The sequence below is a fragment of the Callorhinus ursinus genome, unplaced genomic scaffold, assembly GCF_003265705.2.
Source record: "Callorhinus ursinus isolate GAN/ISIS: 27379988/994484 unplaced genomic scaffold, GSC_fseal_2.0 scaffold70, whole genome shotgun sequence".
In the NCBI taxonomy this organism is placed as follows: domain Eukaryota; kingdom Metazoa; phylum Chordata; class Mammalia; order Carnivora; family Otariidae; genus Callorhinus; species Callorhinus ursinus.
Genome location: NW_027397132.1, coordinates 3,174,904 through 3,200,462, shown reverse-complemented (window position 1 = coordinate 3,200,462; position 25,559 = coordinate 3,174,904). Strand labels below are relative to the sequence as shown.

The 25,559-nt window shown below is 58.3% G+C and overlaps 1 protein-coding gene across 3 annotated transcripts in view; it reads left to right on the top strand.

Annotated features, from left to right (window-relative positions):
- SDK1 (sidekick cell adhesion molecule 1) overlaps positions 1–25,559 on the top strand; it is an 893,742-nt gene that overhangs the window by 832,108 nt on the left and 36,075 nt on the right. For all 3 annotated transcript variants that reach the window (XM_073886319.1, XM_073886318.1, XM_073886320.1), the window contains 3 exons: positions 18,234–18,349; positions 20,245–20,431; positions 22,034–22,171. In XM_073886319.1, the coding sequence (XP_073742420.1) occupies positions 18,234–18,349; positions 20,245–20,431; positions 22,034–22,171 (441 nt within the window). The remainder of the gene's footprint in view (positions 1–18,233; positions 18,350–20,244; positions 20,432–22,033; positions 22,172–25,559) is intronic.

The following is a 25,559-nucleotide window of genomic DNA, read 5'->3' as shown; positions in this document are numbered from 1 at the left end:
CAAGCAGGAACACAGGCAGCAGGGGGATGGGGACGTAGCTCGCGCCTTCTAGAAGGTGGGGACTCCAGTCCTCTCTGGCACCTGGGCCCACATCGGTCAGCACGGGGGTTGGGTTGAGGGGAGCACATGACCGGGCAGTTGGAACGGGGCACCTGAACCGCCCGTGGGTGGCCTGCATTCAGGGCCCCAGGGCACTGGAGGCAGAGCCTGGGCCAGGGCAGACATCGAAGGAAAGGACAGGAGCAGGGAGGGAGGCGGGCAGGCACAGGGAGCCGCGTCAGCCGGCCAGGTCCCCACGGGCCTGAAGCCCGCTCCGTGCTCTGCACCGCGTTGGCGGGTTGGCGCACATCGGGGTTCAATGCGCGCAGCGTGAAGTCAGCTGTCCCCAGCCCCAGAAGCGGACGGTGCGGCTGGAGGAGCCCCGTTGCCCTCCAGCTCCCCCTCCTCCCCTGTCCCGCTTCCTGGAGGTTGCTGTGTGTCTCTGGGAATCTGTCTGTGCTGAACGCCTCACGGTATGTGTGCTCTCGTGCTGCCTTCGTTCACTGGACACGCTAGCACCTGTCAGCATCTCGTTCCTTCTCACGGCTGGAGAACCCTCTGCCGTGTGCACACCCGCGTTTCGGCTCTCCCCGTCCGTCGATGGACACGCGGCTTGTTCTGTGGGGAGAGCTGCCTGAACGCGGTGCACAGGTATTTTCCAGCAGCACCGAGCTGACGCCACGCCCTAGCGCGCAGGGGGAGCCCAGGACGCTGCAGCCGGGGCCGGGCCCTGAGGCGGGGTGCGGGCCTCTCCTGCTCCCCGGGGCCCCTCATCTCCCTCGCTCTCTGGGAGGACCCCCCACTCCAGCTCTAGAGGCCTTCCTCCCGGCCCCCGCCCGCTCTCTGTGCTGTCTCCCCACATCTTCCGGCGTCAGGTTCCTGGACCCCATAACCCCAGAAGGGAAAGGGGGACCCCACCCAGGAGCCCAGGCTCCAGGGCCGTCTGACCCCACGCATGTGCTCTGACAAGCCAGCTATGTTGCTGAGGGCACTGGCAGGAGATGCTAAGAAGTGCTTTTAAAGCCTGCTGAGCGTCGTTCACTCAGTGTCCGGAGCCCTGCTCCCCTTCTTAGCCCTGACTCCTCCCCCTCCGGCCCAGGACCCGACTCCGGGCGCTTCTCCTCCAGAAAGCTCTCTCCGACCCCCTCCCTGGTACAGGTCCAGCTCTCTCCCTCTGTGCCCAGCTTCTCGGGCACTGTGTAGACACCTCTACCTTCGTTACCAGATGGGACTGTCCTGTCTTCCTCCTCACGGGACCATGACCACTCATGTCAAAATGCTCCTCATCCCAAGCTCAGGACCGGAGGGGGCCTGAAGGCCTTTGCTGTCCTGCACACAGAGGTCCCCAGACTCCCACGAGCATGAGGCAGAGAGCAGCGGCAGGAATCCTGGGCACTGGGAAGCGCCCAGATGGGGTGAGATGAAGCGGGTGGACTTCGTGCCTCAGAGCAGGTGGGGGACAGGGCTAATCAGAGGTGCCTCCTCCTGAAGCCACATGATGCAGAACAGTGGCATCTGCCCCATGGCTGCAGTGACTCCAGTGCCCTTGCTGCCACAGGCACACGCGTGCGGTGGGCACATTTCTCCATCGAGTGTCCTTCCCCACGCCTCCCACAGCACCTGGGCAGGGGAGGGGGCAGCTAGCCAGCGTGCAGGAGCGGCAGGGGAGGCAGGCAGGAGGAATGCTGGCCCGTCGGTCCGGTGGGCAGGCAGCAGGGGCAGGGACCAGAGAAGCTGCTAAGTGCTGAGGGCCAGGCACCGTGCAAGGGGATCCTTGTAAGCACCACACAGGAAGAGCCCCGCGTGCGTATCCCTGCCGCTCTGCGCCCCCTGCACAGTCTTGGATGGGTGCAGGGAGGGAGATAGGAAGGGAGTTGTGTGTTTGCTCCTTCCACCGTAACGGGGGTTACAGCCTTCCAGAGACCAGTCGAGGACACGGAGGACAGAGGCAGAGCAGCCTGGTGGACACCAGGAGAGGGTGTGCTGTGCCCCCCGGGGGGGGAAAGGGCGAGACCTGCCTGCCCATGTCGGATGCAGACGGGCACTGACCGGGACTCTGGGCCGAGCTGCAGGACTCAGGGAGGGGCAGGGCCACGGCCCCGGCTGACGAAGTCAGGGAGTCTTTGGTGTTTGGTGGAGAAGACAGGGAAGCAGGCTTCTCAGTGTGCATGGTAGCTGCTCTGGAGTCGAAGGAGAGTCCACCGTTTGTAGGCGGCTCTGCCAGGTACTGGCTGTGTGACCATGGGCAAGTCACTTGACCACTCTGGGCCCCAGCCTTGAGGCATCATGGTGTAGAGAGGCACACTGTGAGCTAGGACGAAGGACACTTGGGTCCTCATGCTGACTCTGCCCTGAACTCGACTGTCCTGCCCGCAGGGTGAATGTGCAGAATATGACCGCCCAGGGCGGGTCAGTATTTGTGAATGAATGATTGAGACCCTGGGTGAGTTACTTGACTCGCTTGGCCTCATCCGCAAAGCGAGGTGTGTAGAGCAGGAAGTCTCTGGGTCTAGCCCAAACATATGGTATTTAAGTCTGTTTCACCTCATGGAGACAAGGTAATTTTTAGGAAATTTCTCATTGAGATTGATTTCTGAGCCCAGGCATTGCAAACTGGCACAAATAATACATCAGTATGGACTCCAGTTTGCCGGAGAGAAAATCCCAGCCCGAACAGGCTTAAGCTAAAAGAATCATTTATTAAGTCATGTCACAGAAAAGTTGAAGATCCAGTCAGGGATGGCTGGATCCAGCGCCCTAATTGATGTCCCCTCTTGGTGCCGCTCTCCTGTCAGTTTGCTCCTATCTTGGGCAGGCTCCTCGTCATGGTGTCCCTGCAGCGCAGGGTAGCAGGAAGGCAGCTTCCCTTCAGCGATGTCTGCAGAGGAAACCCACTGGCTCTCAAGGGTCGGCCTTTGGTGACACGCCCATCTGCAGACCAGGTGCGGTGGACGGTGGCCTGAGGTCCCCAAAGCCAGGCAATGATGTCCTGTCTACCTGGGCCCCGTGGGCCAGTTGGTTGGGAGGATCCCCAGGGGAATGGGTGCTTCCTGCAGCGGTCCACATGCAGTGATGGCAGAGTCTGCAATGGCCAGAGCTGCTCCACAGAGAGGTGCAGAGACTGGGTGTGGGGTGCCGTGGCACGGCTGTCATCCAGCCCCATCTCTGTGTTCTCGGGGTTCCAGCTGCTACAGGGCTCTAAGGAGCCCATATCCCGGCCTTCAAGATACATGCTACTCAAGGATGGGTCCCCACTTTCCGGCCAAGGCTGCCCTCCTGCCCTGGGACAAGGGCCGGGCACATGGGCCCCTGCCTGTGTTTCCAGGCCTCCTAGGCCGCTCTCCCCTGGAACAGACACCCGCTGTGTCATCTAGCATCCCTGCTCTTGCCGGCCCGCCCTTACCCGTCCCAGGAAGCCCTGCAGGCTTCCTGCAGCCCAGCTTCAGGGCCAGCGCCTCGGGGGAGAGCAGTCTCGTCCCTTTCTCCATGCAGAGCCGGGGTTGCCTCCTCTGTTCCGGAACATGGTGCACACGCAGCTTTCTGCACTCGCCATCTGTGGTCTGTCTGTGCTCTGTGCTCCACGGAGCCAAGAGCCCCTCCGAGTCCCCCCACCGTCCTCCGGACTCCGTGGATTGCCTGGAACGGTGTGGGGAAGCGGGGGGAGGGCAAGAGCAGATCAGACAGGAAGGAGGGAAGCCAGCAGCCCTACCCAGAAGCGTGGACACCAGAGGTAGATGACAGGCAGCACCCCAGAGGGTGGGGACCCCCGGGTCCAGGGACACATGGGAAGTGCCCGGGGGGAGGCTTTAGCCCCGGCTCCCATTTGCCCCATCAGCCCTGCCCATTCAAGAAGGACAGGCATCTGGGGACCCCAGAAGCTCGGAAACCGTGAGGGCTTCTGACAAAACACAGCACAGCAGACCTGTTGGGCCCCAAACCAAGCCCAAGGTGTTCTGTCCTGACTTGTTCTGCTTTGATCAAAATTAATCTCACCCTGAATGCTTTGTGGGGACCAGTGGGGGCAGAGCACCTGTTCCCTGCTCTGACAGTGGGGGTTGTGGAAGCAGAGACCCCCCCCACACACACACACCCTGCTGCCAGGGAAGGGGAATGACAGCCCGTTCTCACAGAGCAGGGATCCCCTCACCCCGCGGGGCCATCCCAGCTACCCCCTCAGGACCCAGCAGCCCCCGGACTCCACTCTGCCCCCATCTGCTGCCCACAGCCACTGCGTGGGCCGAGGGCCAAAGCCCCTGGAGCGGGTGGGCTCTTACCGAGTGGTCGTATTTGGGAGGCAGGGGTGATGCTAGAGCCCCTGTGAATTGGGATTTGATTTCCTGAGGCAGCAGGCCCAGGCGCCTCTGTCCTAGGGTCATGGTGGAGATTCAGACTGAAGAATGAGAGGTCCTTGGCCTGGTGCCTGGCCCAGGGACTCACGGACAGCTGTCTGTCCACCTGCACTTCGGGGGTGGAGCAGGGTGAGCGGCCCCTGACCACCTCTAGCGCCGTTTCCCCTCTGAGCCTTGGCCCAGATTTAGAGGCAGACTGCACTCCATCTCCCAACTCAGATGGGCCATCTATAGAGCCGAGATGGTCATGGAGGAGGAGAGGAAAGCCAGTGTCAACCCTGAGAAAAGCTGAGAAAGCTCTGGCCAGATGGGGTGATGGCAGCCAGGAGCGGTCTTGGCCCAGGAAGTGACCGAGGTGGCCTGGGCCTGAGCTGCCAGCCCGGACACACCTGATGTTCAGAGCCTGGCCCGGGGCCGGGAGACTGCAGCCTGGCTCCAGGATGAGGGGGCACGTTGCATAGCCCACAGAGTCAGCGTGGATGCTGTGGGCCAGGTGTGCCATTGGATAGAAGGAGAGCCGTGGGCGCCTGGAGAAAGGCAGGCTGCCATGGAGGGGAGGGGTGCATGTGCAGGGGCCTCTCGGGGCAGCGGTCCTGCTCCAGGGCATGAAACACAGGGTCAGTCTCACCCTTTGACTCTGCTGTGAAAAGCTGCCATCATAGAAACTGCCACACACAGAAGTAAGCAATCCGCAGAGGCTTCTGGGCAGGGTGGGCTCACAAGGTCTGGCCTCACAGCAGTCCTGCAGGAGAAGTTGTCAGTCCCTTTTGCATATAGCCAACAGGGGTCCTCCAAGAGGGGTCCAGCTACTGGGACCAGGGCTCACCTCCTGGCCTGACTATGCTGTCACTGGCCTTAGACAGGTGTTTCTCAGTCAGGGTCCTGAAAGCAAAGTCAGAACCCTGCCAAGCTTGGAGCAGCCGCTCTGGCCTTCAGGAGCTGCCCGATGTGGCTAAGAAAGAAGAGTGGTTACTCCTCCAGCCTCTGTTTTCTGTTCTATGAAATGGGATGACCCCGGTGCCCAAGCGCACTCCAAGGCCCTCCCACTGCTGGGGGACAAGCAATGGAAGGAGAAGCCCGGATGGTGTCTGGGGTTGGGGGCTGCTCTGAGCTGGGCTGTTGACAGCAGTTCACAGGGGGCCCAGTTGGGGTTTTCAGCAACACCTGTGAGGCTCCCCTTACTCCCCCTTTTCCACTGCTTTGACTGTGAAAAGCCCAGCATTGGCTTTCCCAGGCTGCCCACAGTCTCCCCAACCCTGCAGTCCCACAGACAGTAAGCCCAGGCAAAGCTGGGCTGGGACTTTACCCCCAGCTCCCAGCCCCGTGGGGTCAGGCCAGCCAGGCCCGTGCAGCCCGTCCGTCCTGATGCCGCAGCACGGCACCTGCCAACTGCCCGAGACCACCTATTCTCCCCATCCTGGCTGCTGGGTCTCCTTTCCTCCATGAGCAGCTCCAGCACCTTCCCTTGAACGTGCGTGAGTGTACCCCCCTGTTCCTGGAAGCTCTGAGTGCAGCCCACAGCTGCTCCTGCTCAGCGGAGAGGCTAGGAGACTGCACACCCGCCGAGCCCCCAGACGCTCTAGGAGTGCTCTTACCTCTCTGCCCCACTGGTCCAGCGGATGGCCCCTGCAGAGAGCACATGGCACAGCCCTTCAGCGGAGAGGGAAGATGTCCCCTCCCGGCCTCCAGAGGCTTCTCCAGACCTTGCCCCTTGCATCGGGGTCTGGCAGTGGTGGATCGAAGCCAGGTCTGGGATTGCATCTGGAGCCTCGTCCAGGGGCTGGAAGCAGCAGGGGCTCCAGAATTTCCCCATAGGAGCGGTTTGGGGGAGCAGGCAAGTGGGGCTCACTGCTGCATAAGGAATGGGGGGCCAGGGCCAGGGGATGCCTTCCTTGGATGAGGAAGGTGGTACCAGATGCGGGGTTGGGTCCAGGTGGCAGAGAACCTTTGCAAACCACCCCTGGGCTTACTCCTGCTGTTCACTTGGGAGGGAGACACGGGGTGCAGGGCCTTGTCGTCATAAATAAAGCCTCTGTGAACACTGTTGCAAATCCTTTACAGCCTCTCTGATTCTCTCCTTGGGAGGAAATGCTAGAAGCAGAATCCCTGGCTCAAAAGACATGAGCATTTTTTGCTTAGAGAAGCTAAAACTCATTGACACGCCATGCCCTAGGGACCAGGACGCCGGTCTGTGGTTTCTCTGCTTCCACGTTTGGATCTTGCCTCACTCTTTAGGTGAAAATATATCACAAAATATATCTCACTACCGTTCCGTCCGCCAGCCTTTAATCCCTACTCTGCCGTCAAATGCCTGCCACCATACACAGCAACGTTTTTCCCGGGGTCTTGGTGTCCTGGGGGTGATTGGTGAGAGCTCTGTATGCATCAGGGACGACACGTCCGACCCCACTTGTGGCCCATGGTTTCCCTGTTCTGTTGTCTGTCGCTGAGTTTCTTGTGTTAAAATTGCGCGGTCAAACCCCTCGCTCTGCGGCGTCTCTGCTTCCTGTCCAGGAGCCCGGGAGGTACCCGGCTTGTCTTCCCAAATTTTCATGGCTCCGTTGTTCCCGAAAACCCTTGAGTGCATCCGGAATTTGTTTCAGTGCCGGGCCAACGTGAGCTTCTCAGTGGCTGGTTTTCGGAGAAGCCGCCCCAGTTCCATCTGTGAGCCACCTCTCTTTCCAATGCCGGGGAGCGCGGCTCAGCTTCTTGCAAATTCTCGCTCCCTCTGGTGCCGCCAACCCCTCGCATGCTACTTTTATCACTCGTCCTTCATGTTTCCCGGCGCTCACCCTATTTTTTTGTTTTCCAGAACTTCTCACCCGTTTTTAGGAACTTTACAATCATTTTGGCAAATTCTGCCAGGGGTTTGACGGAGTGTGTATTATGTTCTGAAGGGATGGAAAAGCGCACCACGCCGTCATCCCGCTGGCTCGCCCTCCCTCTCTGGCCCCCCCCCCCCCCCCCCCCCTGCCCCCCCCCTTGGAGCTGCACTTGGCTCTGCCCTGTGGGTCACCTGCTAGACTCGGCCCCTGCAGCGTCATCACCGCGAGCCCTGACCCCCAACGGCTTGTCCTTGTTCTACCCACAGCAGCCAGAGCCTGAGGCCCACCTGCTTGTCGAGGCACCCAGCTTTCTGTCACCCCAGGAAAAGGAAGGACTCGACAGGTTCTCCTGCCAAAACAGGGAGTCGGGACTTTCTCCTTTGCCTGGCGGGAAGCGCCCACAGGAGGTCAGGTCAGCAGCCTGACCTTTGCTCTTTGACACGACACCTTTTGCCAAAAAGGAAAAATGGATAGTCACACACCGTCGTCGTTTGGTTGCTTTAGGGGCCATGTGGGTTGCGATGGGCCTGAGTGTCGCTTCACGAGACCACAGAGCGTCTTGGAACGATTGGTTGGCTCTTTTTTAAAGAACAAGAAACTTACTGGGAACCGTGGGCTCTACCTTCCTTGGAAGTCGCCGCTGGCTGGAAGGAGGAATGGCATGGCTTCTGGCTGGTTTAGCTCCCCTCAAGACACGGAGCCGGGCCCCAGCCTCAGGGGACGAGAGAAGGCTTTGGAGTCTGCTGGTCTGAGCCGGGTGCACGGCCAGGAGTCGAGGGCACTTTGGCCCGCGGCACCTCTCCAGCGTCACGCACCGCGGTCTCTAGGTAATTACTAATGGACGCAGGGTTGTGACCGGATGAAAACCACTGGCAGCTTCCATGGTGGGTCCTGCCTGTTGTGCAGTGGGCCACGTGGTGTGGAGGTGGAGATGCGGGCTTTACAGGCAGGTGATCACCGACGGCGGAGCGGGTGTCTGCCAGGTCGTGACAGCCTGCTGTGTGCCAGGCGCGATTGCTGCCTCGGGCTCCCAGCTGAGCCGTGGGTGCTCAGAGGCCATCCCCCAGTCTGGAGGTGGCCGGGGGCTCCTGGGGCTCCTTCTCACCCTCGAGGACCATAGCACATGGTTTGCTCCCTTGGTGCACAAAGTCCTGATGAGCCATCACGTCTGCGTTCTGACTGGAGAGTCCCCGCAGAGGGACATCCTCCAGTGTTGCTAGGCCTGACCCCAGCAGGCCCGGCAGATATTGGTAAGGGAGTGGGGAGCTTGCCCATCCCCTCCCCAGGCCAGGAAGAATTGCAAGGGACGGCCCTGGCATTTGCTGCCTCCTCCAGGCTGTCTTCAGCATCTCTTACTCCAGGACCCCTGTCCTGAGACCGCGTGGGAATGAGGCGATGGAGTCAGGCAGCTGTATTGATTCTAAAGCCCCTGCAAGCACATGGGGGTCAGGGTGCTGGGCAGGCAAGGGGAGGGCTGAGGCAGGAGTGCCCCCGGGAGCAGCATCTCTGGCCACCGTGAGCATCACTGGGTCCCCCAGCTCTGGGCGTCCCTCTCCTGCACCACGTGCTCCCCAGCCTGGATTACTGCCTTCCCTAGCAGACGAAATGTTGGTAGATAAATGACACTTCTAGTAACCTAATTTCCATCAACATAGGAAGGTTATGGAGAATATTCGAATGCCTAATGCTTTATTTGGAAAGGATCCCAAACATCATGCCATCCAGAGTCCAAGTTCTCAGCCGATTCTCAGGACGTTCCTTGGAGAACCATACTGGTGATGGGTAGAGACCTCTCTCCTGAGCACCCACTCCCTCAGCAGCTCGAGAGGCCCCTGAAGGGGGAAGACCACGTCCTGCCCTTGAGCAGCTCGCACTCTGGGCGAAGGGAGAGGCCTCCCCTGGGACCTCCTCTCAGCGGGTGAGGCTGTCCGCGGGGCCTTCATGCCTCACAGAGCCCCGCGTGGGCTGGCGTGCCTGCTGGGTGCGTAGACACTGGGTCACCCCCAGGAAGGAGGAGCACCGTCCCCACACGTGTGAGTCAGCAGACCAGCCACGGGAGGACGGGGTGTTTGCGCCCGCCCGCCGCGCTGCTGGCAGCACAGACGAAGCCATGGATTTGAAAGTGCTCCAACCCCAGAGTCTCTCCCCAGCGCCCGGCCTCACCTGTGCCCCTCCTTCCCGGCCAAGCTCTTCCTGAATTCAAGCACCTCCCTCCTTTCGTGTGTTGTGTCACCGCTGATGAGGGAGGCCGGGAGTGGGCACAAGCCGCCGGGCTGGCCCCGCGGGCCCCCGTGCACCCATGCACTCACCGCCCAGCTCGGCCCTGGCGCCCACGGCCGGTCGTGCTTCCTTTGTCCTCGCACCCGCGCCCCTCCGCCCGCTGCTTCTGCAGCTCTTTTCAGACATCACACCCTTTCTGGTAAACGTCCTATCACTTCATTCAAATGTATCTCCAGCATGTACCCCTAGAAGAACTCTTCAAATACATACGCACATGATTACGTAAACTATGAAGGCATCATCTCACCTGGAAAAATTAATGACAATTTCTTCGTGTGATCCAGTATGCAGTCAGCACTCAGACCCCCGTGGGACTGCCGGCCCCCCGTCTTCCGTTCTGTCCTGCCCTCAAGACTCGCCAGCTTCAGCCGCATTTGCCTTAGAACTGCCGAGCCCCTGAGCTCCTTGTTACCAGATCCAGCGGCTGCTTCTCAGCCCTGCTCCTGACCTGGCCTTTGACTCTGGCCGACTCCGGGCCCGGTGTCTGTGGCATGACCCCCCGGTTCCCAGGCTTCGCCTCTGCTCTCTCTCTGGCTCCGTTCACTCCCATCTGTCCGTCTGCTCTCCCGGGATGGTCGCCTCATTCCCACACCCTCAGGTGCCTTCCGGGGCCGCGCGATTCCCGAATCTACTCTTCCCTGTGCCCTGGGGGCAATGCCTCTGTCCATCCCCAAATCCCAGGCAGCCTTGACACCTTGCGGGGCAGCCTTGACACCTCCCAGCCCTTGATGCCCACAGCCCATTTGGCTGGTCAACACTTGTTGACTCGCGGTCCCCAGCGTCAAATGCCGCAGCCACCGCCCTCCTTTGGGTGCCATCTGCTGTCTGCATCCTCACGGCAGTCCCCAGCCGGTCCTCATGGCCGGTGCACTCCCCAGGTTCAGCCCAGTCATCTCCAAGTACGCCTGCAGCTTGTAGGGGTTCAAAGACTAGCTGACACAGGGATCGTGGGCCCTCACCTCCTGGGCTTGTGTGCGATGTGGAACGGGACGCTCTGGGCTCAAGTCCCAGCCTTGCTCCTTGTCAGAATGCTATTTCACTTTTCTTACAAAACAGGAATGTCAGCAACAGCCCCACAGGCGGCGGCGGGGAGGGCCCTTGTGGGGCCTGCAGCTGCTCCCTCCTCCCCTCCCTGCAGTCGGAGCAGGGCTGAGGGGCAGCACGCCCAGCCCAGCTTGTCCAGGGTGGAGGCTTGCTGCAGCTTTTCCCTGCTGGGGACCTAATTCCCCAGCCTCACTTGTACATCGATTTCTTGAACCATGTTCCTTTGACCCGGAGCTTCACCCAGGGATCTGGAGCCGTCGGTCCTGACACTGGGACATGGGAGAGAGTAGGAACTGGAGGGAGACACCCTCCCCATCCCAGACTTGCCACATCCCAGCAAGTGCGGGGCTCAGAGTTTACCTTCATTTTACAGGTGAGAAACACTGAAGCACCAAAGCTTCCAGAGAGTTCTATAGGAATGCTCTGTGGTCAGTGGTAGCAGGACATACCAGTGTGGCCACCTCATCCAAGGCAGCTGTTTTTCCTAGAAAATAAGGCCCTCTGGAATCAGATCAGAACAGAAGGACACAGGGTTTCAAAAGTTGAGAAAACCACGGATGAGGCCAGTCTGGGCCAGCCTCACTCTCCCTGGGGCTGCCTGCCCCAGGTCACCTGCCTCTCCGGACTTCCTAGGCCCCCCACTGCCTGCCCAAGCATGTGCACACTCACCTCTGCCTTGACCCCCACGGGGGGCCCGAGTGGCCAGGCCCTGGTGGCTGTTCTGTTGCACCCGGCAGTCCCAGGGTTACATGATGGGGACAAGCTCACAAGGCTGGTGGCCGGGGACATTCCAGCACTCATACTTGACAAAGCAGCTTAGCAGCCAAGCACCCCCTTCCCAGCCCTGCCCCCACATCCTTGCTTTCCTGACCCAGACCAGGGTCCGCAAACCAGGCCCACAGGCCAAATCCAACCAGTGCCTGTTTTTGTAAATAAAGTTTTATTGAGACGCCCGTTCGCTTACATACCATCTGTGGCTGCTTTTGCCATGCGAAGGCAGAGTTGAGTCGCTGTGACCCAGACCTTGCGTCCCTCAAGACTTAAAATGTTGCCCAGCCCATCACAGAAAGCTCCCCAACGCCTGTCCTTGACAATCAGGAGAGCCTTCCAGTTACGCAGACCCCAGTTCAAATCCAGCCTGTTCTGGGACAAACAACTTCAGGCCCTTCAGGCTCAGCTTTCTAAAGTGTGAAATGAGAAAAAAACATCCTCCCTCTAGCTTGAGTTTTGCAAATACAAGCTGCATATGGTGCAGTTGATTAATCGGGGATCATGGTTTGTGCCACACAGACCACCAGCGGTCACAGTCCAGTCATGGCCCATGGGCCTGGGTCTTTCTCCGGTGGGAAGCTCACTCTACAGGCAAGGAGAAAAGTGCTGGTGATAGGCGTCGGTGACGGTGGAAAGCATCACTGGCGGGGATCAGACGCTGGGTTTGTTCAGCACTCACCTTTATCACTGAAATGCCTGAGAGAGAACTACATTTGAAATCCCACATGTAGCACAGGGGCTACATCAAATTCAAGCCAGTCCTTCAGAGCCCGAATGTGCAGAGACTGGGCCTCGGCTGGGTAACTTTCCTAGAGGAGCTCATGCTTGAACAACGGATATATTGGTTATCTATCGCTGCATAACAAATGTTCCCCACACAGCTTGAAACAACATGCATGTGCGACATCACCATGTGTGGAGGCCAGGTGTTCAGGCACAACTTAGCTGTGTCCTCTGCTTTGGGTCTCACCCAAGGTGGTAGCCAGGGCGGCTGTCTCATCTGAAGGCTGGACCAGGGAAGGAGCCATTTCTAAGCTCACTCGCGTGGCGGTTGGCAGGCCTCTATCTTGTGGGCTGTTGGACAGAAGCCTCCCTGAGCTCCTTGCCATGGCGAGCCTCTCCAGGGGGCATCTCCCTGCATAGCTGCTGGCTTCTCAGCAGAGGGACAGAGGGCCAGCAGGACAGGCACCAGCCGTAGAGAAGCACAGTCTCCTGGATGCTAATCATGACACCACCACCCACCACGTCCGCCACATTCTGCTGGTCGGAGGAAGCAAGTGCTCACAGGAAGGGATTCCTCGAGGGAGGGTGTGAGTACCAGGAGGTGGGACCGTGGAGTGTCTCTATCATCCAGGATGCTCATGTTCAAGAGTGTGGAAGGCAGAGCACCCAGGACACACCTGTGCTGCTCCTGGCTCACGAAGGAACTGCAAGGAGAGACGGACATTTAAACACATCAGCACATGGTGACGTGACTACTGACAGTCCCTATGGGGACATAGCCCAAGCAGGACCAGTGCACCCGCCACACCTGTTGAGTGATTCGCTGGACAGTGAGTGCAGGGGAATGGGCTTGGAGCAAGACACTGTGTTCAGGCCACCTTACAGAGTGCCTCCTCCTTGCTGGCTACCAAGCTGTGTCCTCTCAAAACGTAATTCATTTCATCTCCGAAACCCATTAAGTCTGGTATTTTCTCCTATTTTACAAAAGAAACTGAGGCTCAGAGAGATGGAACTGTGTCCCAAGTCCCACAGGCTGAGCCTAGATCCTAAAACTCACCATCCAGGGCTTTTCCCACAACCTTCCATCTACAGCCTCCATAGGCCGGAGTCCATGACATTGTTTTTGGAGATGGTTTTGGGGACCCTTTTCCTGATTTTTCTTGTTAAGCTTCCTTAAAGTTGTGTTGGTTCTGACTCAGCAGTGAGGTGATTGGAGGAAAGACGGGCACCTGAGCTCAAGTGAGGGGCACTAGGCTGAGTGAGATGGGGCTGGACTGAGGTGGCCACTCCAGGAACCCTGGAACGTGGCCTTGAATCCCCTGCCCTTCCCCACGCCGTTGTGCTGGGCGTCAAGGGCTGCCAGGCGTCGAGTGTGGTGTGAGTTGAGATCCGGGGCCAGGCCCTTCTCTCTCTGCCCGAGGCTTCCCCTGCAGGAAAGGCAGTGATGACAGCCCACCTCCTGGGGTTATGAGGGTGAAGTGAGCCCAGACAAAAGACGTGCGCACACATCCCCGCGCCGCCCTCAGCATCGTGGTCACACCCCCCCCCGATGGGTCACAATGATTCCAGCAGCCAGCAAACTAGATGAGAACACCACTCTTCAAAAGGCCTTGCAGATTTCTGGAGAGAAGGAGCTTTGGTTTGAGAAAAGGGTGATCCGTGTCTTTTGTGTTCATTACAGATTTATAAAACACGATCTTCTCACTTTGAATTCTGTTATAGGCTTTTTTAAACGTTACTGTGTGATGTCAAACTGAACACTGGTTTACAGACCCGGAGTTCCTCAGGGCAGGCCTGTCAGCTGCCTGACCTCCTGCGGGGCCCCGGGCATTGGACTTGATGTTGGTGACAACAGTGATTCTCCTCTCTTCCTTCTGGGACTGTGCCCCCGCCCAGAAGTGAACGAAGCCTTTGTGTTTACGGGCTCCGCTCACCTTTTGAGATTCTGCTCCTTTCCCACATTCCTGCACTGAGTCATTGTTCTGTCTCCAGGCTTGACTTGTCCTCCACTGAGTTAAAGAACCTCCTTTATGTATTGCGAAGGCCCCAGAGGTTAGATAATTACCCAGAGCCGGAGTCTCTCTCTGGGTACCCTGGCTGAGAGGAACAGATTGTATTAGCAAAATTTGCTGAGAAGGCATGTTAGAGAATTCTATTTCCTGTTTGCTTTGACAGGAAATCAGAAAAAGTGGCCAGAAAAATGGCGATGTAACTAATGTGAACTGATGAATGTATAATTTTTTTATTATATAAAACAAATACCTGTCTCATTATATTAAAATGTTAACAATGATCCTCAGGGTATCAGTTAAAAAATTGCTTTACCCAAATAATAAACCCCTGGGTTGCAGAAAGTGAAAGAAACCTAGCATAGCCTAGCATGACCTAGCATGGCCTAACATGATCTAGCATGGTCTAGCATGGCCTAGCATGGTCTACCATGCTCTAGCATGGCCTAGCATGGTCTAACATGGCCTAGGATGACCTAGCATGATCTAGAATGGTCTAACATGGCCTAGCATCCCCTAGCATGGCCTAGCATGGCCTAACATGGCCTAGCATAATCTAACATGGCCTAGCATAGCCTAGCATGGTCTAGCATGATGTAGCATGACCTAGCATGGCCTAGCATGACCTTAGCATGGCCTAATATGATCTAACATGGCCTACCATGACCTAGCATGACTTAGCATGATCTAGCATGGTCTGATATGGCCTAGCATGGTTTAGCACTGGCAGATGCCCAGCACGGCCCCAGGTGGCACTGACACCTAGATGACCATCTGCCCGATGTGACTCCAGCAGATACACCACCCTGTTGCTCTTCCCATTCCAGCCTCGTACGTGGCCCGTGCTTCCCTGGCCCGTTGTCACATGTTGAATCTTCCCCATTATTGATGGATACTCTGTTTTCCAGGAAAGACCCCATGTCCCCAGCCAGAAATTACTTCTCATGGCCCTTTGAATCTGTCCTCACATCACACCCTGTATCACGATTCCTGTGATTTCTCTCTCTTATTACGTGTTGCTGTGTCTTTGTGTCCACCCCCCCCTCAGCGCCAAGCCTAGGGCCCAGTCGATATTCAGGAAAATGTCAGCACATTACGCTGTGGCGATAACCAGCCACCAAAGTCGCAGTGGCTTAATCACCAGCGGTAATTTCTCATGTTCCCCGTCATCTCCTCTCCAAGACACAGACTGAGGGCTCAGCCCCCGCGTGGGACCTGCTGCTCAGGTGGTAGTGGGGAAAGGGGAGGTAGCCGGCCGGGCACCCTCTGGAAGTTTCTGCCGGGAGGTGGCCTGGGTCACTCCTGCCCACGTGTGACTAGTGCTCTGTTGTCACCGACCATGCTGGGGCCAGAGGGGGGACATGTGGGCCCCCTCAGGAGGGAGACTTCCCCAGGCCGGACAGACGGCCCTCCCACGGAGGCAGTGGGTAGTTGGAGTGAGTGAGTGAGTCTGCAGAGTTATTTCCTACAGCACAGAAAACCTTCCCTGACTCTCTCAAGTATGCACTCATCTACCAGAAATCTTTCCAGGCTTGTTGTCTCTTTGTTTCCGTGGCGTGAGCACACAGGGCCTGTCCAGCGACCTCACCTTGGAGCGGAAGCTCTCAAATGCTGACAAGGGAGGGTCTGCAGCTCAGGACTGAGGAGTGGCCAGGTCCTCTCGGGGCCTGGTGGGCACAGGGTTTGGGGGCCATGAGCCAGGGCTCTCCGCTCTCCAGCAAATTAAAACGGAGCCAGGCATAGCCGTGTTGTTCCGGCAGCTGCTCGTTGGCCCAGCTGCTGCTGGCTGGCCAGGTCGGGGGCAGCGCGTCTGCCCCGGGGGTCGGGTGAGATGGACAAAGTGCTGCCCTTCCTGCTCTGTGGAGCTTGTGTGCAGGGCCTCCCTATGCAATCAGCCAGAATCCCAGAAGATTCCAGAAATCTTCAGGGGCAGGGTGATTCTAAAGGCCCCGAAGTTTCCTCTGTTACTGCCTCGGCGGGCTCTGTCTCTGGCGGCTCTGTGGCCAGGATGGCAGGAGCCACCCCACTGAGGACTGGCTCCCTGGGACGCGGTGGCATCGTCAGCCCTGACTCCAGGCGTCAGCTTTGCAAGCCACCTCTCAGGGCTGCTTGTGGGCAATCCGTGTCTCAGCACATGTCAGAGGCAGCTGTGCGAAAATGCTCTTTAACACTGATTTCATGCATGTGACGAAAGCATCCCGGGCTGATACCCGTGTTTATCGTACATCATGGGCACGAGCAAGGGCTCCTCGGACGTTCTGTCCATGCCCCATCGCGCACATGCGCGATGACCAACAAGCACTGTATTTGGGGCTGTAAACAGCAATGCCTCCTTAAGTCAGGTCGTCCTGCTGGCATGGAGATGCAGACGCTTTCAGGAGCCAAGAAAATGCATCTCAAAACCAACATGCTCTGCTCTCTGCACACATTTCTGTCTTCCCTGCTGGTGTCGTCACCAAAAACGTCCTCGTTCCCTGCAGCATTTTTATGGCACAAAAGCTGTGTGCTGCAGGATAGCTGGTGGGCACATCAGAGCAGCTCGGGACCTGCATGGAACCAGCGGGTTTTGTCCAGTGCGTGACGACCCTGGCCAAGAGGCACGTGGCCCCTGAATTCCGGGAGCCACCTTGAGTCCCCGGGAGCCCCAGTTTCTGTGGACCTCCGTGTCCAGAAAACAGTCGCAGGCCTGGGGTTTGGGAAGGAAACCCTGGGGTGGGGGTGGGGGATGGGGGACCACGCACAGAAGGTTCTAACCGACTACCGGGGTAATGGCCGTGCTCAATTTCGCCTTTCACATTTTAATTGTACAACAGTAATTTTGCGATAGAGTTGCCGATGGCAAACATGCAAAAGACATTAACTTTATTTATGTTTTGGATTATTAATGTGGCTGTTAAAATTCCTCCAGTTAGTTTTGATTGAATTGTTTTTTTGTGTGATTCTGTTGTTTAATGGAGCGGTAAATAAGAATTTCTGATAATGAGGCCGAGCATCTGTCACAACAACCTGGTGTGGGTTATTAACATTTCCATTAACGGCAGGGTGGGCAGTGATAATACGGGAGCCACACAGTTAGAACAAAATAAATAGTCAGTGTCAGGCTGAGTGGGTGTTAATTACTATTTTATTCTACTTTGGGGGGAGGGAGGGGAAGGGGTGACTCTGGAAGGTCGTTCTCTCCCGAGAGCCAGTGTGCAGGGCCGTCGCCCTCGGACAGTGGCTGTGTCGTCTCTGTGCACAGCCTGGAAACGCTCCTGGGCCCATAGGCCGAGGCCCCCGGACAGCTCCCAGGGCTCCGGGGTCCAGCACAGACCCGTGGGGGCGCGCACAGGTGGGCAGGGGAAGGGAGTAGCTCCTGGGAGGCAGAGAGCAGCCCATCATGCACAAGTGCCGGGTGAGGAATTCAGAGACGGCGCAGGGCTGGCACACGCAGAGGAGACGTGTTCTGTGTGTGCACACATGCTCCCTGCTTTCGCCCAGCTTCCCAAGGGCTTCCTGCTGAACCGACGGCCGCAGTGTCCTCACCACCTCTCCGAGCACAGTGTGGCCTCGGCACGGGAGGACCAGGTCCTCAGAGTGGGAGCCACGAGGGGCCTCGGGGCAGGGGCACGGGGAGCGGTGCCTTCTGTGCTCCTGACCCCGTTGGGGGATCAGCCCGGCGTCTGTAGCCCCAGGGAACAGGGCTCCTCCCCATGAGATTCCTGGCATGGGCACACAGATGCCTTATTTTCTCCACATTCCATCCGAAAAGCAGTGCCTCCCTCCACTGCGAATATGGCAACTCGCCCCATAGGGCCAGCAGGACCTGCTGCTCATTCAGCAGCAGGCCCCCAGACGTCCCCTGTAGAGTCCCGGTTGGTGCTAAGACCTCAGATCCTCCTGCACGGGTCACACCTTGACGTCACAGTAGCCCTTAGACCAGCCTGCCAGCACCACCTCACGTCCCACTCACGAGGCCCGCAGACGACCGGATCATACCTTTGTTTTTGAACGCTCTGCCAACTGTGTCTCAGTAGAATCTGTTTTCTTTGTGATTCTGCAGACTATTTTATGCATCGCTAAATGTGATTCTGGGAAGGGTTTGCAGGGCTCCCTGGCATAAAGGTTGGATGGCCCGGGGTAGGCTCTCAGCTAGGGGCCCTGCATGTGTCAACAGACACCTCAGCTGCTGTCCTGCACTGCTCTCTCCCCAGCCCCGGCCATGGCTCCGCAGAACGTCCAGGTGACCCCGCTCACGGCCAGCCAGCTGGAGGTCACGTGGGACCCGCCGCCCCCGGAGAGCCAGAATGGGAACATCCAGGGCTACAAGGCAATGCTCTCCCGCATGGTTTGGCTCTTCCTTCCAGGTCACTTGTAGGCTGGGATAAGTGGCCTCGATCCCCAGAGTTCCTGAGGGCTTTGCTGGAACCCCGGCCACACATTCCGTGTCCTGCCAGCCGACACACAGCCAGCCGTCTGCCTGGAGAGCCACGGGCGATACTGAGCAGCTGGAGCGGGCTTAGGGGGTGGAGACCTGGTGCCCAGCAGCCCGTCCCTCCCAGGCCCAGCCAGGACCCCTTTCTGCCCCTGCACCCACTCTGGGGGCCTCCAGTATCTCTGCTGACAATAAAACAGAGCGGGCTGAAGAGAACAGGCTCTCCAGCCCAGCTCTGCCCTTGGGTTTCTATTGAATATTTTGTGAGGTCCAGGCCGGAGGGGCCCAAGAATTTGCATTTCTAAGAAGTTCCCCCAGGGGTGTGGTTCCGAGGAAGCCCACTTTGAGAACCACCACACTAAAATCTTACGATTTCACATTAGTTAACCATTCCGGAGATGGGGCAAAAGAAAGGCAGTGGGCCGTTAAGTGATTACCCAGAGTGGGTTCATCTGGGGGGGGGCAGGAAGCCCCCCACGCCCGTCTGCAAGGCCACTTCTGTGCAGAGAACTCAGAAGGACCAGCTAAACCGCCCCAAAGAAAGCAGCCCTGGGCTGTCCCCGGCAAACTCCCCCTGAATGCCTCTCTTGCTGCAGGCCCGGGACGGGCGGTCATCAGCTTCTGCGGGCCAGCCTGCCCTGATGACTATTGGGCCAATTAAATGCCCATTTAAAAATGATTTTTGTCAGTGTTTTATGAAAATAAATACCTTCCTCCACAGCAGGGCTGTTACAGTGATTAATGAGGTAAGGGGAAGTCTTGTGAGCTTGGAGGCAAGATGCTATTTATGTATGTCCAAAATATGTTTTCTAATTTCCTTAATGATAAAGACATTGAACTTGGGTATTGATCTCAAGTTAGCAAAGGCCTGTGCAAGCGCAGGACCGGCTGTGCACAGTTGGGAGAACAGAAGCTGGACCCCATCTGGCCGGCGCAAGTCAGCTGTGCTCACAGTCCGGGTGCACGCCAGCAGTGCCAGACGGGGGGCCCCCGCGGGAGGTGGGAAGCGGGCCCCGGCTCTCTGCGTGAATGGCCTGGCTGGGCTGCGGCCCACCCACCAAGGAGCCAAGGTGGGTCCACGGATGGGTGCTGTCTTTGGGCAGCCCGGCGGCACTGGGGCGGGGCGGCCGTCCTCGGCCCGCTGTCCAGGGAAGCGATCCTGGAAACCTCCTCCAGCCCGTCCACGAGCACATGCAAGCTGGGTGAGGGGAAATAAATCTGGGAGAAGCATTAGGGCCTTCCTCCACAGTGCTGAGCCCGACGTGGTTCTTCCCCAGGTTATTTTTGGTGCCCCGCGGACTGAAGACTCACATGTCGGCCTGCCGTGGGAGCGCAGGGCAGAGGCCCGGGTTCTCTGCACAGGCTGGAGCAGGGGTGGATAGGGTCGGTCTCCTTCTGTCCAGAAGACTGAGGGACAGGACAGAGGCTGTAAATCAAAGCACCGAGCTCTGGAAAGGAAAAGGCATTCACGGGGAGCTGGAGGAAAGTGCCATGTTCCGTGTTCTGTTAGGCAAAGCCCAAATTCCAGAAGAACAACTCAGAAATGCAAATTATTGGCTTCCCAAACTGTATTAGCAGCCGAGGATCCCCTCGCCCCTGGCACTGACTTCCCTCCCCCCGGCTCTCGGCCTTCGCAGCCGCAGCGTGGCCCAACCCAGGGGCTTCATGCTCGGGCCCGCAGTCCCGCCTCACCCCACACTGGCTGGGCCACCTGCCCTGCATGAGCTCCGAAACGGGGGCTGCCACCCCGTCCCCACGGTCTGCCTCTGACCTCTGGCTCTTTCCAACAGGTTTACTACTGGGAGGCAGACAGCCAGAATGAAACGGAGAAGATGAAGGTCCTGTTCCTGCCGGAGACCGTGGTGAAGCTGAAGAACCTGACCAGCTACACCCAGTACCTGGTCAGCATCTCCGCCTTCAACGCTGCCGGGGACGGACCGCAGAGTGACCCCAGGCAGGGGCGCACACATCAGGCCGGTAGGAGAGCGGCATATTTCCTTCCCACAGGCTTCTGTTGGGACCCCCTCTGCCAGCCACAGGCCTGGTGCCCCTGCAGTCACCCCTGAGCCCAGCTGAACAAGTGGGCCCTGCTCTCTGTCCCCACACCTCACTGCTCTGCCTGACCTATAACACACAGCGTTGTGTGCCAAGCCATTCCTGCAGAGGCCTGGGTTCGATTCATTTGCTTCCCCGGGGGCCTGGCCTCAGCCTGCTGTGTGGCGGCTCCTGGTACCCGCGAGGTGGCTGTGAGCAGTGCATGTTTTCCCCTAGACGCTCCAGGATCGCAGAATGCAGGCAGGCTCTGCATCTGCACCCAGGCCTCCTTCCAGTTCCCTCAGGGAGCTTCTTACTGGGGTCTTGGCCCCAGCATGTCCACACACTTGGGGGATGAGCACCTATGCATGGAGTCCAGGCCACAGTATCGGGTGCTCCCCAGGTTTCCGGGGTCACAGACCGCATGGAACGGCTCGCCACCGCCTCTCAGACTCTTGCCACCAGCCAGGCCCAAGAGCACGAGGCCAGACATCACCCTGCCTGCCGCCCCACCCCCACACACGGAGTGTGTTTCTAGCACGAGGCTCATTCTCCTGTGGCTCTCAGCTTCCCAGCAGCCTGGAGAACTTAGGAGATGGTCAGGAATTCCAAGGGAATGCAGCTTAGCACTGGTCCTGGGGATCTCTGAGAGGCACTTCATGGGACCCAGGAAGTACAAAGCCAGGAAAGCCAGGGAGATCTGTCTCACTCAGGGCTCCCGGGAAGTCAGTGGGTTCAACCAGTGAACCCCCCTAGGTGCTTCGTCTCCTGGGGACGGGGACTCCCGAGCATCATGCGTCCTTCCCACAAGATGACTGACCAGCGTGCAAGGGCAGCTTCCCGGGGGCCTCATCCAGCAGCCAGGGAGGGGCCGTTTCTGGAATCTGAGCTGGGTCACCTGTTCCTCCCCAGGGCACCAGGCACCTGGCAGATCACGGGGTGACTGGAGGGAGCACAGCTGGGAGGACGCGTGGTGCTGATTCCGGGGCTCAGTCTCAGGCACCGACCCCCCCCCCCCCATGGAGCCCAGGCCAGGGGGCGGTGAGCAGGCTCTGCTCCCTGACCACATGCCTGGCCCTCCACGGCCACAGGCAGCTTCTCCCACCCAGGGTGGCTCGCTGGGGCCCCCTCTCTCCAGCCCCAGGTGGAGCCCAAGAGGGCTTCCCACACACACCCACAGGCCAGGGAGGAGAGGGGGCAGGGCCTCCAGCAGCCTGAGTCGCTGGGAAATGAAGCCATCCGCCTTTCATTCTGCACCTCTATCTATTATTCATCTTTGTGCCTTTGTCACTGCGTCTCTCAGGCTCCTTTGTGTTTAAACCCCATCATTTTCTCTGCACTTCTCGAGAGAGTCCAGGTTTCTGGTGGATCCAGGCAAGTTCAGAGACGGTCAATAAATCTTCTTTCATCCCAGAGCATGGAGACTTTTACTGAGTTGAAAATAACATCTAATAACACTTTTATTCTATGTGGAGGCATAGACATGTATGTAAATGATCTATAAAGGAGCTTGACTGAAAGTCCCATTACGCTCTGTTCCTCCAGCTCCTGGGACCCCCAGCTTTTTGGCGTTCTCAGAAATAACCTCTACCACGCTTAATGTCTCGTGGGGCGAACCGACGGCAGCCAACGGCATCCTGCAGGGCTACCGAGTGGTCTACGAGCCCTTAGCACCTGTCCAAGGTGAGGCCTGAGGGGGGCAGCAGGGAAAGCCAACCTCACAGGGGCGCGCAAGCCACTCCCCAGTCCACAAGAGGCCTGTGAGCCATCGCAGAGCCGGCACCAGAAGGTCTGCGCCCTGGGCTCCAACACAGCCTTCCCCCGGCTGGCTTGCAACAGGACACTCTTTGACCTTTCTCCCTTTGACCCAAGACATTTCTCTCCTGTTTCTGCCATGTCCTGGGCACCACTTGTTAGAACCACATGGAGAACGTAGGCCCATCATGTTCCGTGGGCATCCTAGGAGAGGCGCTGACCGTCCAGCGTCCTCAGAGATTTCTCTAGTGACACCCTCACGCATTCATTCCCTCGAGTCTTTATTAAGCTCCTGCTGCATGCCAAGTGCTGTTCTAGATGCTGGAGTCTATAGATCCGGAGAAGCAGGGACCTTCACCGAACTGTTTATCACGATCCTTGCTTCCCTGAATCCGTGAGTCTGTATTCCAGCAAGGAGAGAAGCAACACACCCGCAAACAATCCGCGATGTGATGGTGACCAGTGTCTCGAGGACCCAGGCGTGCCGAGCTCCCAGCCCTGGGGAAGTTCAGCAGCGCACGGGCCGCTCGGGGTCAGGCTCAGGGTCCTGAGGCCAAGCCTGAGGAGTGGCGACGAGGTTGTTCGAGAGCGGCAGGCCGGGTCACCAGGGTCAGGTCACCAGGAGGTCACGAGGGCCGGGTCACCAGGGTTGGGTCATCAGGGCTGGGTCACAAGGGCCCTGAGAGGGTCTGGCTCACACAGACTGGGGCCTCTCTGGCTACAAACATAGTGCCAACACCGTGGAATGAAAAGATTTATTGATCAGCTCTACACTTCCAAGGATCAGTCAGAAGAAGCACAGACCCTCCAAGAAGAGCAGAAGAAATGTTTACACACAGAGGAGCCTGAGAGACAGTGACAAAGGCCTGAAGATGAATTATTGATGGGAAGAGAAGATACAGGAGCTTCTGGGGAGAAGGGGTTACGGCCTGGCATGGAGGTTTGGGCCTGGGGAGACCAGCGGCAGCCGCAGCACCTGGCAAGGGGCTTGGAGCTGGGGGCCTGGGGGTGAGAAGTGGGGACGGGGGCTGCGTGCATTTGCCGGGGAGACTGCACACCGCGTGGGGAGGGGGCAGTGACGGGAGTGCGTGGGGGCTGGGCCACTCGACGGCACTGCTCCGCCCCTGCTGGGTTATCCCTCTGGCGCAGGGGTAATTTCTCGCTTACCCATCGCTCCTCCCCACTCACGGCTGACGTGCTCTCAGAGGGCTCCACAGACATTCTTCCTCACCCACCGTGTGCCCAGGACCGTGCCAGAGAAGGGAGACAAGCCCAGGGCAGGCTCCCCCGGTAGGATGCACAGCCAGACTGTAAACATTATAGATTATTTAATGTCTAGAACGAAAAAACATAACCAACACATCAAATAATATTGGCACTCCATTTAAAGCCGTGATAAAAGTTTCCTTTTAAAATAAGTACATTCAAGTAAAACGGGGTTGATTGGAAGAAAATTTAAGCACTAGATTTTATGTCATCGAATCTAAAATGCCATTATCAACTGTAAGATTCATTGTTATTTTATGAAGTGCTAGGAAGGAAAAAATGCTTGCAGTAAACCGCGGCCCAATACGTTTGCATCATCAATCCCAAATCAGAGATGTAAAACTGTGTGGGAAGAAAGGGTCTCAGACCATTGACACGCTTTGGCAAATAACCGCAGAGGTCAGGCAGGTGCAGAGGTCGGGAAATGGTGGAGGGCACGGCACCGGCTGTGTGGTGCTGCTGTGTTCTTTTCAGGATCAGGTGCCTGTCTGGGGACCAGGGGGCCGGGGCGCGGCGGGGTTGGGGTCCCTGCAGCACAGGCCCAGAGGAGCCAGGCGTCTGTGCATGCTCGTTCCACGTGGACAAAGCTCAGAGCTCCCCTGGGCACCGTCCATCTGCTGCCCGGTACCATCTGCGCACACTCCCAGGCGTGCACACACATGCACACACACACGGGTTCTGGGAGCCCACGCTGCAGACGCTGTTAGCCACACACAGAGAAAGGATTGCCAGGATTCACAGTCCTGAGCGACCTTGGAGTCCTTCCTCATCGAGACAGCGAGTCTTCAGTGCAGGAAAGCGTTTGTAGAATCTCTAGAAACTCTGTGGCGGGCACCTCTGGGCCTGGCGCCCAGGCCAGCTCTCCTGGTCTTGTAAAAGCACTTGCTGTCAAAGCAAGACCATGGCCATCGTCCCTGACTGGTGGCGGGCCACGGCAGGCCCTGCTTCTCCATCCCCCATGCTCCGTGGTCCCAACGTCCCGGAGTCCTGCTGGCTCACCGGGCGTCTGTCCCCACGGCCTCGCCTCACCTTCCAGGGGCGTGATCCTGCATGTGGTTTCCCTGATGCGGTCGGGGGTGTGGTCCCATGACCACGGCAACCCTGGCATCATTCACAGTGAGACACTCCGGTGCCTCGTGCACAGCTGACACGTGGCTTCCTCGATGCTCCCTGTAAACACGGCCCCACGTGCATGCCCGCGATCATAGGTGGGATGACACAGCCCCCTACAGACCAGGTCCGTGCGAAGCACCTACACACGCTCGTCCGCGTCCTCACAGGCTGCGCGGTGTGGGGGCTGCTTTTACTCACATCTCACAAGAAATCGGGCTTCAAGCCCTTGAGACAGCCACCCAGGGCTGCAGGTGGGGAATGCGGACGCGCGTGGGGTTTGAACCCGGGCAGGCTGGTTCGAGAGCCACCACGATGGGAAAACATCAGGAGCACTTCTGCAAGTAAACACACTGGGAACGCCACAGAGAGAAGCGTGCGGAGCGGTCACTGAAGTGTTTCATAGCCACCTGTTCTTCCCATTCTCCCTGGAGTGACAACAGGTGGAGTCACTCGGTGACACCATTTTGCCTCTTGCCCGTCACCGGCATCATCTCTTCTGTCTGTCGGGAGGGCTGGTTCTGCCCACCTGGATCTTCCTGGCTTCGGCAGTGAGCATGATACGCTTTGAAATCAGGGCAGGAGAAAGTTCTTTTGCTCAGCACCTTATGCATTTCTCCAGACTCTCGGGGCACACAGCTTCCTCAAGGTCCCCTGCCGCTTAAGAGCAAACCGTCCAGACCCCCAAACTTGGACCATGTCGGTGGCTCGGGCACATCCCAGACTCACTGATTCCTGCTCATCCGTCACGTGGCTGATCCAGGCCTGGGGCTGGTGACGGGAAACATTGAAGCTGCCGCTGAGCTCCAGGCTCTCCACGAGTCAAAGCGTCCTTCGTTTCAATGGCAGACCTCATCCCGAAACAGCACTGTCCCCGCTCCAGCCGGGGGTGAGGCCGGCCACGGGTCCCCCATGTCCTTCCCACATCCTCCCGCTTCCC